This window comes from Megascapheus bottae, chromosome 17 (genome assembly GCF_031878675.1).
Source record: "Megascapheus bottae isolate mThoBot1 chromosome 17, mThoBot2.hap1, whole genome shotgun sequence".
Lineage (NCBI taxonomy): Eukaryota > Metazoa > Chordata > Mammalia > Rodentia > Geomyidae > Megascapheus > Megascapheus bottae.
In genome coordinates, this window is record NC_143525.1 from 51,447,760 (window position 1) to 51,463,713 (window position 15,954).

Sequence of the window (15,954 nt, forward strand, 5' to 3'; positions counted from 1 at the left end):
AAATCCTGGCTAGCTGTGGATTGCCCACTTGGGACTGTTTCCCGTGCCTTGTGAATGTGGGTGGGTTGGGGCAGCTGGGTGGCACAGTGCCGGCCTGGCATGCACAGAGGCCTTGTTGGAGCCTCCAGACCTCAGGCAGCTGGGGTTTAGGTCTGTGTCACTGTCTGACTAGGCCATCTCCTTCCTCACCCTGCTTATGTGCTTGCTCGTCCAGCGAGGAGCAGGGGAGTGCTTCGGGAGGCCTGCCCGCACTCCCCTCTGGTGGGTTGACTGATGGCCATTCCGTTTCCTCTGTCATGAGCAGGGTTCTGTCAGCTAAGATGACCCTGGGTTTAGTTCCCCTTGCACGTCAGTGTGTCATGCCCTTCGCTGTGGCCGTGTGTGGAGGTGTGCATTCTCAGGCAGCTCCCACTGGTCTCCCACGGGTCACAGGTACATTCTGCTTAATGTGCCATGAACTTGACGCTGGTCTGTAGCTGATTGGCCTGTCGTTTTCTCTTGGTGTCTGCTGGCCTTGGCACTGCGTGACCGCGGCCTCTTAGGGTGAGTCAGGAACTGTTTCTTCTTTTTCGCTCTGTTTTGTTTTGGCTTTGAAGGCTTTGAGGGTTGGTGGTAACTCTTTGACTGTTGGGTGAACGTTGGAATGGAGCCCTGCTCTCCAGTACTGCACATACACCGCAACGGCACGTGAGCGCTTGGTGGAGTCGCCAGGCTGCCAGCTGGCGGCTAGTCCTGGCCTTCTTTCTCGAGGGGATTTCTGGCTAGGTACCCCATCTCTTGTTTGCACCAGTCTGATTTGAGATACGGTCCTATACTCTGTATACCCCACATCACCCGGAGGCAGGCCACGGCCACCTGTCTCTACTGCTGCCTCTGTGGTCCACCACACATGGCCTTGAGTCACTGGTGTTCAGCTTGCCGGCGCCCACCCCGTCCACCGCGGCAGGACTGGAGGCTGTGCAGGAGGGTCTGCTTCTGTCCTTCCATGATTCCCAAGCAGAAATCTAGGGGTTTTACCTGCCCACGTGAAGTGTAGGCACTGGCTTCCAGTGAGGTTCTGCACCTGTGCCCTCCGTGGTGCCCGCCGCCGTGGCGCCGTGTACTGGGCCACAGGGCCCTTGCCGACAGGCTGCGGCACACCGCGGCTCGGGCTGGACCGGCCTCTTTCTTAGCAGTGCGTGTGTGTGCGCGAGTGAAGCTGGCCCCCAGCCTGCAGCGCTGTGCTCGGGTCCTGGTCGTGCTGACCAGGGCCCTGGGTGGGTTCCTTGCTCTGTCCAGGTAACAGGGCGGGGAGCTCAGCAGCAGTGTGTCCCGGGCGTGGTTGGCATTGCGGTGTCTCCCCCCCCAGTGCAGGTTCTGACTTGCCGTCTCTCCGCAGCAGCCGCGAGCCCTCTGCACATGCTGGCGACCCACGCCTCGGCGTCGGCATCCTTGCCCACCAAGCGCCAAAACGGCGACGATGCAGAGCAGCCGGAGCTAAAGCGGATCAAGGCGGACGACGGGGAGCGCTTCGTCATCGCCCTGAGCGTGGACGCCCCGCCAGTATCCGTGCGGGAGAAGGGGGCCCAGAACTAACGCTGAGAGCAGTGTTCACACGGACAGCCACTGTGGTGCCAAAAGGAGACGTCGCTCTCGTCCACGCTCAGAGGCGCCGCCCGCGCAAGGGCCCTGTGGTTAGACTTCACTACTCAGCACTGAAATCACAAACCCAGGTGGCCTTAAAACCCCTTCCGTGGACGAAGTCATGCGTGAGCAAGTGCACCGCGGCTCGCCTGGTTCCGAACTGGTATCCTGCCGAGCACGCGCTCGACAGCTCCACAAGGAGGACCAGACCGGCCTTTGGGCCCACGCCTCCCACGAGGGCCCGGCCAGCGCCCGAGCAAGCGGATCTTGGACTGGGCTTTCGGAAGGGCCCGGCCGGAGCCTCCACCACCCTCCCGGAGACAAGACAGTGTTTTGTTGTTCATGTGGAATTAGAATATTTTGGGGTGTACTTTCTTTACGTAGTCATGGGGGTCTTTGACATTTCACATCACTCCATTTCTACTCCGGGGATTTTGGAATTGCAGACCTTTCACGTGGATTGATGTGGGGAAAGAAGCAAAGTCCTTCTGTTGGTTTCTGTGATCTGTTCTCACCCCGGAGGACGCTCCGCTCCGCTCCTGTCCGTCCCATGGCGCCGGTGGCGCTCCTCGGGGGGCCTGATGCGTCCCTTCCCTTGCCGCGGCTGTGCGCCTATGCGGCCAGGGTGCTGCAAGAGCAGGGCAACCAGGACGCATCCCGGCGGCACGCACCTGCTCGCCTCCCTGCCCTCCCCTGTCTGTTCCTTTATGTTGACTTTGTCCCTGGAATAATCTCCCCTCTTAAGTAAAGCCGTCTCCTAAGTGTTGTGTATGCCCCAAACAACAGAACCCTTCCTTCCTTCTTTGGGAAACGGATCGACTGGGCCCTTTCAAGCCAAGATCACAGATCCTCACCGCCTGCCAGAGCCCTCAGGCTGTGCTCCAGGTCAGAGGAGGCGCCCTGCTGAGGACCAGCCTTCCTCGGCTACAACGCGAGACCCAGAGGGAAGGAGGCAGGCCGAGGCGGTCCAAGTGGGCAGAGGGCTTCAGCCTCGTCTTTTAATGTCATCATCATAACATTATTTATTTAAATGTAGTTATTTTGGTATTTAATTTTTTTTTTAAAGAGAGGGGAAAAAAACCCTGTATTTTCCTGGTGGAATGAAATGGCTCAGAATGGTATATTTAGGCAATTTTAAAACATTATTTACATAAAGACCAAATACAAGTCTGTTCTAGTATTGCGTGTCACGTCACGGTATGGAGCTGTCATGTTACTGCAGATGATGCGTATTAAAATTATGAATTACTGCACACTAGATGGATTTTATAACTCAATCACTTGAAAAATAAAAGTGAGAAATCGTGAGTGAGACCGTGTGTGAGCAGTGACATCTGCCCTCAGACCAGGGCGCAGGGCTGCAGCTGCGCTCTCCGCCCAGCTCCACACCGTGGGGTTGGAGTCCCTGCAGGTCTGCTGGTCTCCGCCGATGCATGCCCTGACCGCGACCACTCAGGCAAGGAGTGCGTGGCTGCCGGGTGGCGCTTCCCGCAGTCACTGCCGACTGGATGGTCTGCAGGCTTTCTTCTGGCATTGTAGGTTAGAGAGATGTCCGGTTTTAAAGACAGGAGGAGGAGTTTTCTCTCGGGTGGCCTTCTCAATCTGGAGCCCAGGCTGAGGCCCCACCCACCTTCCTCCTCACTGCTGCGGTGGTTGTGATGAGCTGGAATTTACGGGGGTGCCAGAAAGGACAGAGAGCGTATCGTGGGTCAGCAAGCTGTACCCAGGTTTTGTCTCCTGGCTGAGGCCCTGCATTTTGGATTTAGGGTTCAGCCACACTTGTTCCTGCCACAGATGTACCCTGCCAGTGGGGCAGGCCCCGCTTCCCTGCGTCTCCTCAGCGTGCCACTCCAGAACCTTAATTCAGCAGCTCACACACACCCCCAGCACAAGGGGTCATGCACCCACGTCTCAAGTACAGTGTGAGGCCTGGCCAGGGCTGCAGAGCCCTGTGGTGGTTTGCCCACTTCCTCCTGTGCTGAGGTCACCACGTGCAGGACCTGGCTGCCAGCAGAAGACATCAGGACTCGGGTTTTCCTGTGGGAGGTGACAAGCTTCAAGTCCAAGCATCTGCTGCTCTAGGTAGAGTGGTGGTCTGTGTGCAAAGACTGGAGATTTTTAAAATACCAAGTTCCTGAGATTTAATAAAGTATTTTTATTGACTTTAATGGAACGGTATCGTCATTTTGGTACACTTCCGTTTTTCTTCTCAGCCCATGCTCTTGTCTGAGCAGTCGTTGCCAAGAGTGGATAGGTCCGTGGACTGCAGTGCAGGCCGTGCCTCTAGCTGACCTAGTGGACCCAAAATTTTAACAGGTCTTCTGACCTTCTGTTTACTTGCCTTCCAAGTCTTCCACTACAGAAGACTTGAGCTGAAGCGCTCAGGGACAGCACCCAGTCCCCCCTCCCCCCAAACACACACGCACATACTTCTGAAGGGTCCTGGGGTACTGAGCTCAAGTAGGCACACTTGTGGCCTCTGGCATGCTGGTCGCCTGCTGTGCACAAAGCCCAGCCAGCACTGGCCAGCACAGCTGTTGGAGGGAGGCCCTGAGGTCCCTCTGAGAGGTAGCTGTTAGTGTGTGGAGCTCCCGGCCACCGCCTCCCAGTGTGGGGACAGTGCTGTTCACCAGTGCCATCGGTTTGCATCCTCATTTCCCTCTTGGAGTCACTAGGCAGGAGGACGAGGCAGGAGGGCCGTCCTCAACAGGAGTCTGAAGCCATCAACTTCAAGGGCAGTGGGAAGGGTCTGTGCACACGGCACTGCTGGCCAGGGTAGGGAAAACCCTCAGTCCACTGCCTCCACCCACATCCTTCAGAGCACAAACCCACATGTGGGCATGGGGGGGGGGGCAGAGATGAGCTTTGGGAGATAAACCCTGGCACACGATGGGTGGAATGTCACGTGGTTTCTGTGGGCACTGGAAGGGTAACGGGGATCTTGCTGCATTCTGGTCATGTCCTCAGAACACAGCTAAGGTTTAAGGTCTGTATGTGTGCACCTGCGGCCATGGAACTACAGAAGCTCTGGGGCCACTCATCTGGGTGTGGGAGGGGAAGCACTCCTTGCATTGGGTGGCAGCCTGGAAAGGCCCAACCTAAGGTCATGGAGCACAGGAGAGGGCCAGTCCATCTGGCTCCCCAGTAACACAGGGAGGCAAAAACCTGCGCCTTTGTTAGCCAACAGCAGAGTGCCTGCGGGACAAAGGCCAGATACTCAAAGCTGAAACACAACGCTTCCCAAGCTGCCATGACACGCCGAGCTGAGTGCTCCCTGCACATGCACAGGGCTGAGCTGGACAGCTCTGGAATGGGCTAGGAATACACAGCACCTGCACAGCTGGACTGCTGGCCTCCTAAGATGCCGACTTCTGGAGTGGACAGTCACCAGTGGTCACCAGTATGCAACACAAAAGTATTCCAGATAGGAGCAGGCAGAATGCATGTCCTACAAAGGGAGGAGTCTACACTGCCTGTGTGTGTGTGTGTGTGTGTGTGTGTGTGTATGTGTGTGTGTGTGTGTGTGTGTGTGAGCGTGTGTGTTCCTGCCAGTCCTGGGGCTTAAACTCAGGGTCTGGGCACTACTTTTCCCAAGGCTAGAGCTCTACCACTTGAACCACACTTCCACTTTTTCTGTGTATGTGGTACCACAGAATCAAACCCGGATCTTTGTGCATGCTAGGCAAGCACTCTACCACTAGGCCACGCTCCTGGCCCCTCAAGTGTTTTTGATACCAGGGAAACATTCATTTATAGTCATGCTCTGTGAAGCAAGGCAAATGGTCTTAAAATGACCCACAAGTTACAGCACTTATAGAAAGGCATTGGAAGCAATCTTAAAGTGTCAAATATGTGTGCCACTGGCTTCCAGCAAAGGAACTTGGTATAAAAACTACTGCTGGGGGCGGGGTGGAGGGGTGGAAGGAGAGCAGGAGTTTGGCCTAGTGGTGGAGTGCTGGCCTAGCGTCCACAAAGACCTGGGTTCGATTCCTCACTACCACATACATAGAAAAAAGCCGGAAGCGGTGCTGAGGCTCAAGTGGTAGAGCTCTAGCCTTGAGAAAGCTCAAGGACAGTGCTCAGGCCCTGAGCTCAAGCCCAGGACTGGCAAAAACAAAAACAAAACCCTACTGTAGGGGCCAGACGTGGTGGTGGCAGACACAGTGGCACATGTGTACCCATGTGAAATAACACATGCCAGGCGGACTGTAAGTCCAAGGCCAGCTCCAAAAACAGAAAAACGTTTCTCAATGCTACTGTACCTGCTTATTATATTTTCAATTTTTTACATAGCTGTACAAAGGAGTTGCTAAACAGACCAGGTTTATGAATACAGTGCCTAAATATTGCAGCTGGGTGCCAGGGGTTCACCCCTGTAATCCTAGCTGCTCAGGGCTAAGATTTGGGGATCACAGTTCAAAGCCAGCCTGCGCAGGAAAACTGTGAGACTTATCTCCAATTATCCAGCAGAAAACCAGAAATAAAGCTGTAGCTCAAAGTGGTAGAGCACTAGCCTAGCCTTCAGCAAAAGTACTCAGGGACAGTGCCCAGGTCCTGAGTTCAAGCCCCAGGACTGGCAAAAAAAGAAAAAGAAACACATCAGGCACAACGGGACATGTCACCCTGGCCACACTGGAAATGGAGTCAGGGTTGTAATTCAGGCCAGCTGTGGCACACAATGACGGATAAATAATGAAGACAAAAAGGGCTGAAGGCATGGCCCAGGAGGGAGAGAACCTGCCTATCACATGCCAGGGCCCTTGGGAAGGGGAAAAGGGTTATTGGGCAATGCCCGCGGGCCGGACAACCCTAAGTCACTTAGGGTCTCACTCTCTAAAGCCCTTGTAAGGTCCAACTCCCCACAACAAAACCAAACACACACAAAGGGTAGGAACAAGAGGCGTCATGGGGAAGAGGAGAGGATGAGCAGAAACAGCCTTTGAGTGAGGCCAGACAGTTATTAGAAAAGGATTTAGCCTTCCAAGTCCCCAGGTCAGCCCAGCACGAAGACAGAGGAGGAATTTGCAGCAGTGAATACAGCTAGGTCACGGCCATCCCACCCCTGCCAGGCAGCGGGGGGGGGTCTCCTCCCAGGCTTCCAGGGGCTGCGAGTCACCTGCACCGGAAAGTCAGGGACACACTGGAGGCCGTGCAGAGCAGGCCAGGATGGACATGAGAGGAGGCCAACCACCCACCCACAGGACGGGCCCACCCTGCCGCAGAGGGCAGGGCTGAAACACTAGGCCATGTGCTAGACCACGTCCAGGAACACGGCAAACCAGACACTGGAACAACGTCCACAGAGGTGAGTGAGGGGCCTAGCCACGGGCTGCCACAAACAGGGAAGTTCCGAAGCACCAAAAAAGTGAAGTCGGCCAAGGCAGACAGCCATTGGAGATCACGCGTGAAGTCAATCAAGGTACAAAACACTGGAGATCACACGTGAAGTCTATCAAGGTAGACAGGCACTGGAGATCACACGTGAAGTCTATCAAGATAGACGGGGACTGGAGATCACACGTGAAGTCTATCAAGGTAGACGGGGACTGGAGATCACACGTGAAGTCTATCAAGGTAGACGGGGACTGGAGATCACACGTGAAGTCTATCAAGGTAGACGGGCACTGGAGATCACACGTGAAGTCTATCAAGATAGACGGGGACTGGAGATCACACGTGAAGTCTATCAAGGTAGACGGGGACTGGAGATCACACGTGAAGTCTATCAAGATAGACAACACTGGAGATCAAACGTGAAGTCTATCAAGGTAGACGGGCACTGGTGATAACACGTGAAGTCTATCAAGGTGGAGGGGCACTGGTGATCACACATGAAGTCTATCAAGATAGATGGGCACTGGAGATCACACGTGAAGTCTATCAAGATAGACGGGCACTGGAGATCACACGTGAAGTCTATCAAGATAGACAACACTGGAGACCACACGTGAAGTCTATCAAGATTGACGGGCACTGGAGATCACACGTGAAGTCTATCAGGTAGACAGACACTGGAAATCACACGTGAAGTCTATCAAGGTAGAGGGGCACTGGTGATCACACGTGAAGTTTGTCAAGATAGACGGGCACTGGTGATAACACGTGAAGTCTATCAAGGTAGAGGGGCACTGGTGATCACACATGAAGTCTATCAAGATAGATGGGCACTGGAGATCACACGTGAAGTCTATCAAGATAGACAGAAACTGGAGATCACACGTGAAGTCTATCAAGATAGACAGGCACTGGAGTTCACATGTAAAGTCTATCAAGATAGACGAGCACTGGTGATTACACATGAAGTCTATCAAGGTAGACAACACTGGTGATCACACGTGAAGTCTATCAAGATAGACGGGCACTGGTGATTACACATGAAGTCTATCAAGGTAGACAACAGTGGTGATCACACGTGAAGTCTATCAAGGTAGACGGGCACTAGAGATCACACGTGAAGTCTATGAAGGTAGACGGGCACTGGTGATCACCCATGAATTCTATCAAGATAGACGAGCACTGGTGATCACACGTGAAGTCTATCAAGATAGACAGACACTGGAGATCACACGTCAACTCTATCAAGATAGAGGGGCACAGGAGATCACACATGAAGTCTATCAAGGTAGACAACCCTGGAGATCACACGTGAAGTCTATCAAGATAGAGGGCACTGGGGATCACAGGTGAAGTCTATCAAGATAGACAACACAGGAGATCACATGTGAAGTCTATCAAGGTAGACGGGCACTGGAGATCACACGTGAAGTCTATCAAGATAGACGGGGACTGGAGATCACACGTGAAGTCTATCAAGGTAGACTGGCACTGGAGATCACACGTGAAGTCTATTAAGATAGACAACACTGGAGATCACACGTGAAGTCTATCAAGATAGACGGGCACTGGAGATCACACGTAAAGTCTATCAAGATAGACAACACTGGAGATCACACGTGAAGTCTATCAAGACAGACAACACTGGAGATCACACTTGAAGTCTATCAAGGTAGACGGGCACTGGAGATCACACGTGAAGTCTATCAATGCAGACGGGCACTGGAGATCACACATGAAGTCTATCAAGATAGACAGACACTGGAGATCACACGTGAAGTCTATTAAGATACACGGGCACTGTAGAACCCACGTGAAGTCTATCAAGGTAGACGGGCACTGGAGATCACATGTGAAGTCTATCAAGGTAGACGGGAACGGGAGATCACACGTGAAGTCTATCAATATAGACAACACTGGAGATCACACGTGAAGTCTATCAAGATACAAAACACTGGAGATCACACGAGAAGTCTATCAAGGTAGAAGGGGCACTGGAGATCACACGTGAAGTCTATCAAGATAGACAACACTGGAGATTTCACGTGAAGTCTATCAAGAGAAAGGGGCACAGGTGATCAGACGTGAAGTCTATCAAGGTAGATGGGCACGGGAGATCACATTTGAAATCTATCAAGACAGACGGGCACTGGTGATCACACGTGAATTCTATCAAGATAGTCAACACTGGAGATCACACATGAAGTCTACCAAGGTAGACGGGCACTGGAGATCACACCTGAAGTCTATCAAGGTAGACGAGCAGTGGAGATCACACGTGAAGTCTACCAAGATAGACAGGCACTGGAGATCACACGTGAAGTCTATCAAGATAGACGGGCACTGGAGATCAAACGTGAAGTCTATGAAGATAGACGGGCACTGGAGATCACACGTGAAGTCTATCAAGGTAGACGGGCACTGGAGATCACACGTGAAGTCTATCAAGATAGACGGGGACTGGAGATCACACGTGAAGTCTATCAAGGTAGACGGGCATTGGAGATCACACGTGAAGTCTATCAAGACACACAACACTGGAGATCACACGTGAACTCTATCAAGATAGACGGGCACTGGTGATCACACGTGAAGTCTATCAAGATAGATGGGCACTGGTGATCACACGTGAAGTCTATCAAGGTAGACGGGCACTGGTGATCACACGTGAAGTCTATCAAGTTAGACAGACACTGGAGATCACACGTGAACTCTATCAAGAGAGAGGGGCACAGGTGATCAGACGTGAACTCTATCAAGGTAGAAGGGGCACTGGAGATCACACGTGAAGTCTATCAAGATAGACAACACTGGAGATTTCACGTGAAGTCTATCAAGAGAGAGGGGCACAGGTGATCAGACGTGAAGTCTATCAAGGTAGACGGGCACGGGAGATCACATATAAAATCTATCAAGATAGACGGGCACTGGTGATCACACGTGAATTCTATCAAGATAGTCAACACTGGAGATCACACGAGAAGTCTGTCAAGGGAGACGGGCACTGCAGATCACACGTGAAGTCTATGAAGGTAGACACTGGAGATCACATGTGAAGTCTATCAAGATAGTCAACACTGGAGATCACACGAGAAGTCTGTCAAGGGAGACGGGCACTGCAGATCACACGTGAAGTCTATCAAGATAGACAACACTGGAGATCACACGTGAAGTCTATCAAGAGAGAGGGGCACAGGTGATCAGACGTGAAGTCTATCAAGGTAGACGGGCACGGGAGATCACATATAAAATCTATCAAGATAGACGGGCACTGGTGATCACACGTGAAGTCCATCAAGATAGACAACACTGGAGATCACACGTGAAGTCTATCAAGGTGGACACTGGAGATCACATGTGAAGTCTATCAAGATAGTCAACACTGGAGATCACACAAGAAGTCTGTCAAGGGAGATGGGCACTGCAGATCACACGTGAAGTCTATCAAGATAGACAACACTGGAGATTTCACGTGAAGTCTATCAAGAGAGAGGGGCACAGGTGATCAGACGTGAAGTCTATCAAGGTAGACGGGCACGGGAGATCACATATAAAATCTATCAAGATAGACGGGCACTGGTGATCACACGTGAAGTCCATCAAGATAGACAACACTGGAGATCACACGTGAAGTCTATCAAGGTGGACACTGGAGATCACATGTGAAGTCTATCAAGATAGTCAACACTGGAGATCACACAAGAAGTCTGTCAAGGGAGATGGGCACTGCAGATCACACATGAAGTCCATCAAGATAGACGGGCACTGGTGATCACACGTGAAGTCCATCAAGATAGACAACACTGGAGATCACATGTGAAGTCTATCAAGATAGTCAACACTGGAGATCACACGAGAAGTCTGTCAAGGGAGACGGGCACTGGTGATCACACGTGAAGTCCATCAAGATAGACAACACTGCAGATCACACGTGAAGTCTATCAAGGCAGACCGGCACTGGATATCACACATGAAGTCTATCAAGATAGACAACAGTGGTGATCAAACGTGAGCTCTATCAAGATAGACGGGCAGTGGAGATCACCCGTGAAGTCTATCAAGATAGACGGGCACTGGAGATCACACGTGAAGTCTATCAAGATAGACGGGCACTGGAGATCACACATGAAGTCTATCAAGATAGACAACACTGGAAATCACACATGAAATCTATCAAGATAGACGGGCACTGGAGATCACACGTGTAGTCTATCAAGATAGACAGACACTGGAGATCACACGTGAAGTCTATCAAGGTAGAGGGGCACTGGTGATCCCACGTGAAGTCTATCAAGATAGACGGGCACTGGTGATAACACGTCAAGTCTATCAAGGTAGACGGGCACTGGAGATCACACGTGAAGTCTATCAAGATAGACGGGCACTGGAGATCACACGTGAAGTCTATCAAGATAGACGGGCACTGGAGTTCACACGTGAAGTCTATCAAGGTAGACTGGCACTGGAGATCACACGTGAAGTCTATCAAGATAGACGGGCACTGGTGATCACACATGAAGTCTATCAAGATAGACGGGCACTGGTGATCACACGTGAAGTCTATCAAGGTAGACGGGCACTGGTGATCACACGTGAAGTCTATCAAGTTAGACAGACACTGGAGATCACACATGTACTCTATCAAGATAGAGGAGCACTGGAGATCACACGTGAAGTCTATCAAATTAGACAGGCACTAGAGATCACACGTGAAGTCTATCAATATAGACGGGCACTGGAGATCATATGTGAAGTCTATCAACATACACGGGCACTGGGGATCACACGTGAGGTCTATCAAGATAGATGGGAACTGAAGATCACACGTGAAGTCTACGAGATAGACACTGGAGATCACACGTGAAATCTATCAAGATAGACACTGGAGATCACACGTGAGGTCTATCAAGATAGACGGGCACTGGTGATCACACGTGAAGTCTATCAAGATAGACGGGCACTGGAGATCACACGTGAAGTCTATCCAGGTAGAGAACACTGGAGATCACACGTGAAGTCTTTCAAGCTAGACAACCTGGAGATCACACGTGAAGTCTATCAAGGTAGACAACACTGGAGATCACACGTGAAGTCTATCAAGATAGACTGGCACTGGAGATCACACCTGAAGTCTATCAAGATAGACGGGCACTGGAGATCACACGTGAAGTCTATCAAGATAGACGGGCACTGGAGATCACACGTGAAGTCTATCAATGCAGACGGGCACTGGAGATCACACGTGAAGTCTATCAATGCAGACGGGCACTGGAGATCAAACGTGAAGTCTATCAAGATAGACGGGCACTGGAGATCACACGTGAAGTCTATCAAGACAGACGGGCACTGGAGATCACACGTGAAGTCTATCAAGGAAGACGGGCACTAGATATCACACGTGAAGTCTATCAAGATAGACGGGGACTGGAGATCACACGTGAAGTCTATCAAGGTAGACGGGCATTGGAGATCACACGTGAAGTCTATCAAGACACACAACACTGGAGATCACACGTGAACTCTATCAAGATAGACGGGCACTGGTGATCACACGTGAAGTCTATCAAGATAGATGGGCACTGGTGATCACACGTGAAGTCTATCAAGGTAGACGGGCACTGGTGATCACACGTGAAGTCTATCAAGTTAGACAGACACTGGAGATCACACGTGAACTCTATCAAGATAGAGGGGCACTGGAGATCACACGTGAAGTCTATCAATATAGACGGGCACTGGAGATCATACGTGAAGTCTATCAACATACACGGGCACTGGGGATCACACGTGAAGTCTATCAAGATAGACGGGAACGGAAGATCACACGTGAAGTCTACGAGATAGACACTGGAGATCACATGTGAAATCTATCAAGATAGACACTGGAGATCACACGTGAAGTCTATCAAGATAGACAGGCACTGGTGATCACACGTGAAGTCTATCAAGATAGACGGGCACTGGAGATCACACGTGAAGTCTATCAAGGTAGAGAACACTGGAGATCACACGTGAAGTCTTTCAAGGTAGACGGACGCTGGAGATCACACGTGAACTCTATCAAGATAGAGGGGCACTGGAGATCACACATGAAGTCTGTCAAGCTAGACAACCTGGAGATCACACGTGAAGTCTATCAAGGTAGACAACACTGGAGATCACACGTGAAGTCTATCAAGATAGACTGGCACTGGAGATCACACCTGAAGTCTATCAAGATAGACGGGCACTGGAGATCACACGTGAAGTCTATTAATATAGACGGGCACTGGAGATCACACGTGCAGTCTCTCAAGATATACGGGTACTGGTGATCGTACATGAAGTCTATCAAGATAGACGGGCACTGGAGGTCACACGTGAAGTCTATCAAGATAGACGGGCACTGGTGATTACCCATGAAGTCTATCAAGGTAGACAACACTGGTGATCACCCGTGAAGTCTATCAAGGTAGACGGGCACTAGAGATCACACGTGAAGTCTATGAAGGTAGACGGGCACTGGTGATCACCCGTGAATTCTATCAAGATAGACGAGCACTGGTGATCACACGTGAAGTCTATCAAGATAGACACTGGAGATCACACGTGAACTCTATCAAGATAGAGGGGCACAGGAGATCACACATGAAGTCTATCAAGATAGACAACACTGGAGATCACATGTGAACTCTATCAAGATAGATGGGCACTGGAGATCACACGTGAAGTCTATCAAGATAGACAACCCTGGAGATCACATGAGAACTCTATCAAGATAGAGGGGCACAGGAGATCACACGTGAAGTCTATCAAGATAGACAATCCTGGAGATCACACGTGAAGTCTATCAAGATAGACGGGCACTGGAGATCACACGTGAAGTCTATCAAGATAGACAACACTGGAGATCACATGTGAACTCTATCAAGATAGATGGGCACTGGAGATCACACGTGAAGTCTATCAATGCAGACGGGCACTGGAGATCACACATGAAGTCTATCAAGATAGACAGACACTGGAGATCACACGTGAAGTCTATTATGATACACGGGCACTGTAGAACCCACGTGAAGTCTATCAAGGTAGACGGGCACTGGAGATCACATGTGAAGTCTATCAAGGTAGACGGGAACCGGAGATCACACGTGAAGTCTATCAATATAGACAACACTGGAGATCACACGTGAAGTCTATCAAGATACAAAACACTGGAGATCACACGAGAAGTCTATCAAGGTAGAAGGGGCACTGGAGGTCACACGTGAAGTCTATCAAGATAGACAACACTGGAGATTTCACGTGAAGTCTATCAAGAGAAAGGGGCACAGGTGATCAGACGTGAAGTCTATCAAGGTAGACGGGCACGGGAGATCACATATGAAATCTATCAAGATAGACGGGCACTGGTGATCACACGTGAATTCTATCAAGATAGACAACACTGGAGATCACACGTGAAGTCTATCAAGATAGTCAACACTGGAGATCACACGTGAAGTCTATCAAGGTAGACGGGCCCTGGAGATCACACGTGAAGTCTATCAAGGTAGACGAGCAGTGGAGATCACAAGTAAAGTCTACCAAGATAGACAGGCACTGGAGATCACACGTGAAGTCTATCAAGATAGACGGGCACTGGTGATCACACGTGAAGTCTATCAAGGTAGACGGGCACTGGAGATCACACGTGAAGTCTATCAAGATAGACAACACTGGAGATCACACGTGAAGTCTATCAAGGTAGACGGGCCCTTGAGATCACACGTGAAGTCTATCAAGATAGACGGGCACTGGAGATCACACGTGAAGTCTATCAAGATAGACGGGCACTGGAGATCACACGTGAAGTCTATCAAGGTAGACGGGCACTGGAGATCACACGTGAAGTCTATCAAGATAGATGGGCACTGGAGATCACACGTGAAGTCTATCAAGGAAGACGGGCACTAGATATCACAAGTGAAGTCTATCAAGATAGACGGGGACTGGAGATCACACGTGAAGTCTATCAAGGTAGACGGGCACTGGAGATCACACGTGAAGTCTATCAAGACAGACAACACTGGAGATCACACGTGAAGTCTATCAAGATAGACGGGGACTGGAGATCACACGTGAAGTCTATCAAGGTAGACGGGCACTGGAGATCACACGTGAAGTCTATCAAGATAGACAACACTGGAGATCACATGTGAACTCTATCAAGATAGATGGGCACTGGAGATCACACGTGAAGTCTATCAAGACAGACGGGCACTGGAGATCACACGTGAAGTCTATCAAGATAGACAGACACTGGAGATCACACGTGAAGTCTATTAAGATACACGGGCACTGTAGAACCCACGTGAAGTCTATCAAGGTAGACGGGCACTGGAGATCACATGTGAAGTCTATCAAGATAGACAGAACCTGGAGATCACACGTGAACTCTTATTAGATAGACAGGCACTGGAGATCACACATGAAGTCTTTCAAGATAGAGGGGCACTGGAGATCACACGTGAAGTCTATCAAGATAGACAACACTGGAGATCACATGTGAACTCTATCAAGATAGACGGGCACTGGAGATCACACGTGAAGTCTATCAAGATAGACGGGCACTGGAGATCACACGTGAATTCTATCAAGATAGACAACCCCGGAGATCACACATGAAGTCTATCAAGATAGACGGGCACTGGAGATCACACATGAAGTCTATCAAGATAGACAACCCTGGAGATCACACATGAAGTCTATCAAGATAGACGTGCACTGGAGATCACACATGAAGTCTATCAAGATAGACGGGCACTGGAGATCACACGTGAAGTCTATCAAGATAGACGGGCACTGGAGATCACACGTGAAGTCTATCAAGACAGACAACACTGGAGATCACACGTGAAGTCTATCAAGATAGACAACACAGGAGATCACACGTGAAGTCTATCAAGGTAGAGGGGCACTGGTGTTCATACATGAAGTCTTCCAGGGCAGACAGGCACTCACTCATGGACACACCAG

General features: G+C 50.6%; 1 protein-coding gene across 3 annotated transcripts in view; it reads left to right on the top strand.

Moving 5' to 3' along the window:
* The window catches only part of Foxk2 (forkhead box K2), a 30,398-nt gene extending 26,607 nt beyond the window's left edge, over window positions 1-3,791 (top strand). The window contains exon 9 of one of the 3 annotated variants that reach the window (XM_090351430.1): window positions 1,379-3,791. In XM_090351430.1, coding sequence (XP_090207556.1) covers window positions 1,379-1,575 — 197 coding nt within the window. In that variant the 3' untranslated portion in view covers window positions 1,576-3,791. Of the gene's footprint in view, window positions 1-432; window positions 535-1,378 lie in introns of those variants that run through there. The other 2 variants (XM_090351431.1, XM_090351433.1) reach the window with 2 other exon arrangements.
* Window positions 3,792-15,954: the final 12,163 nt, after the last annotated feature.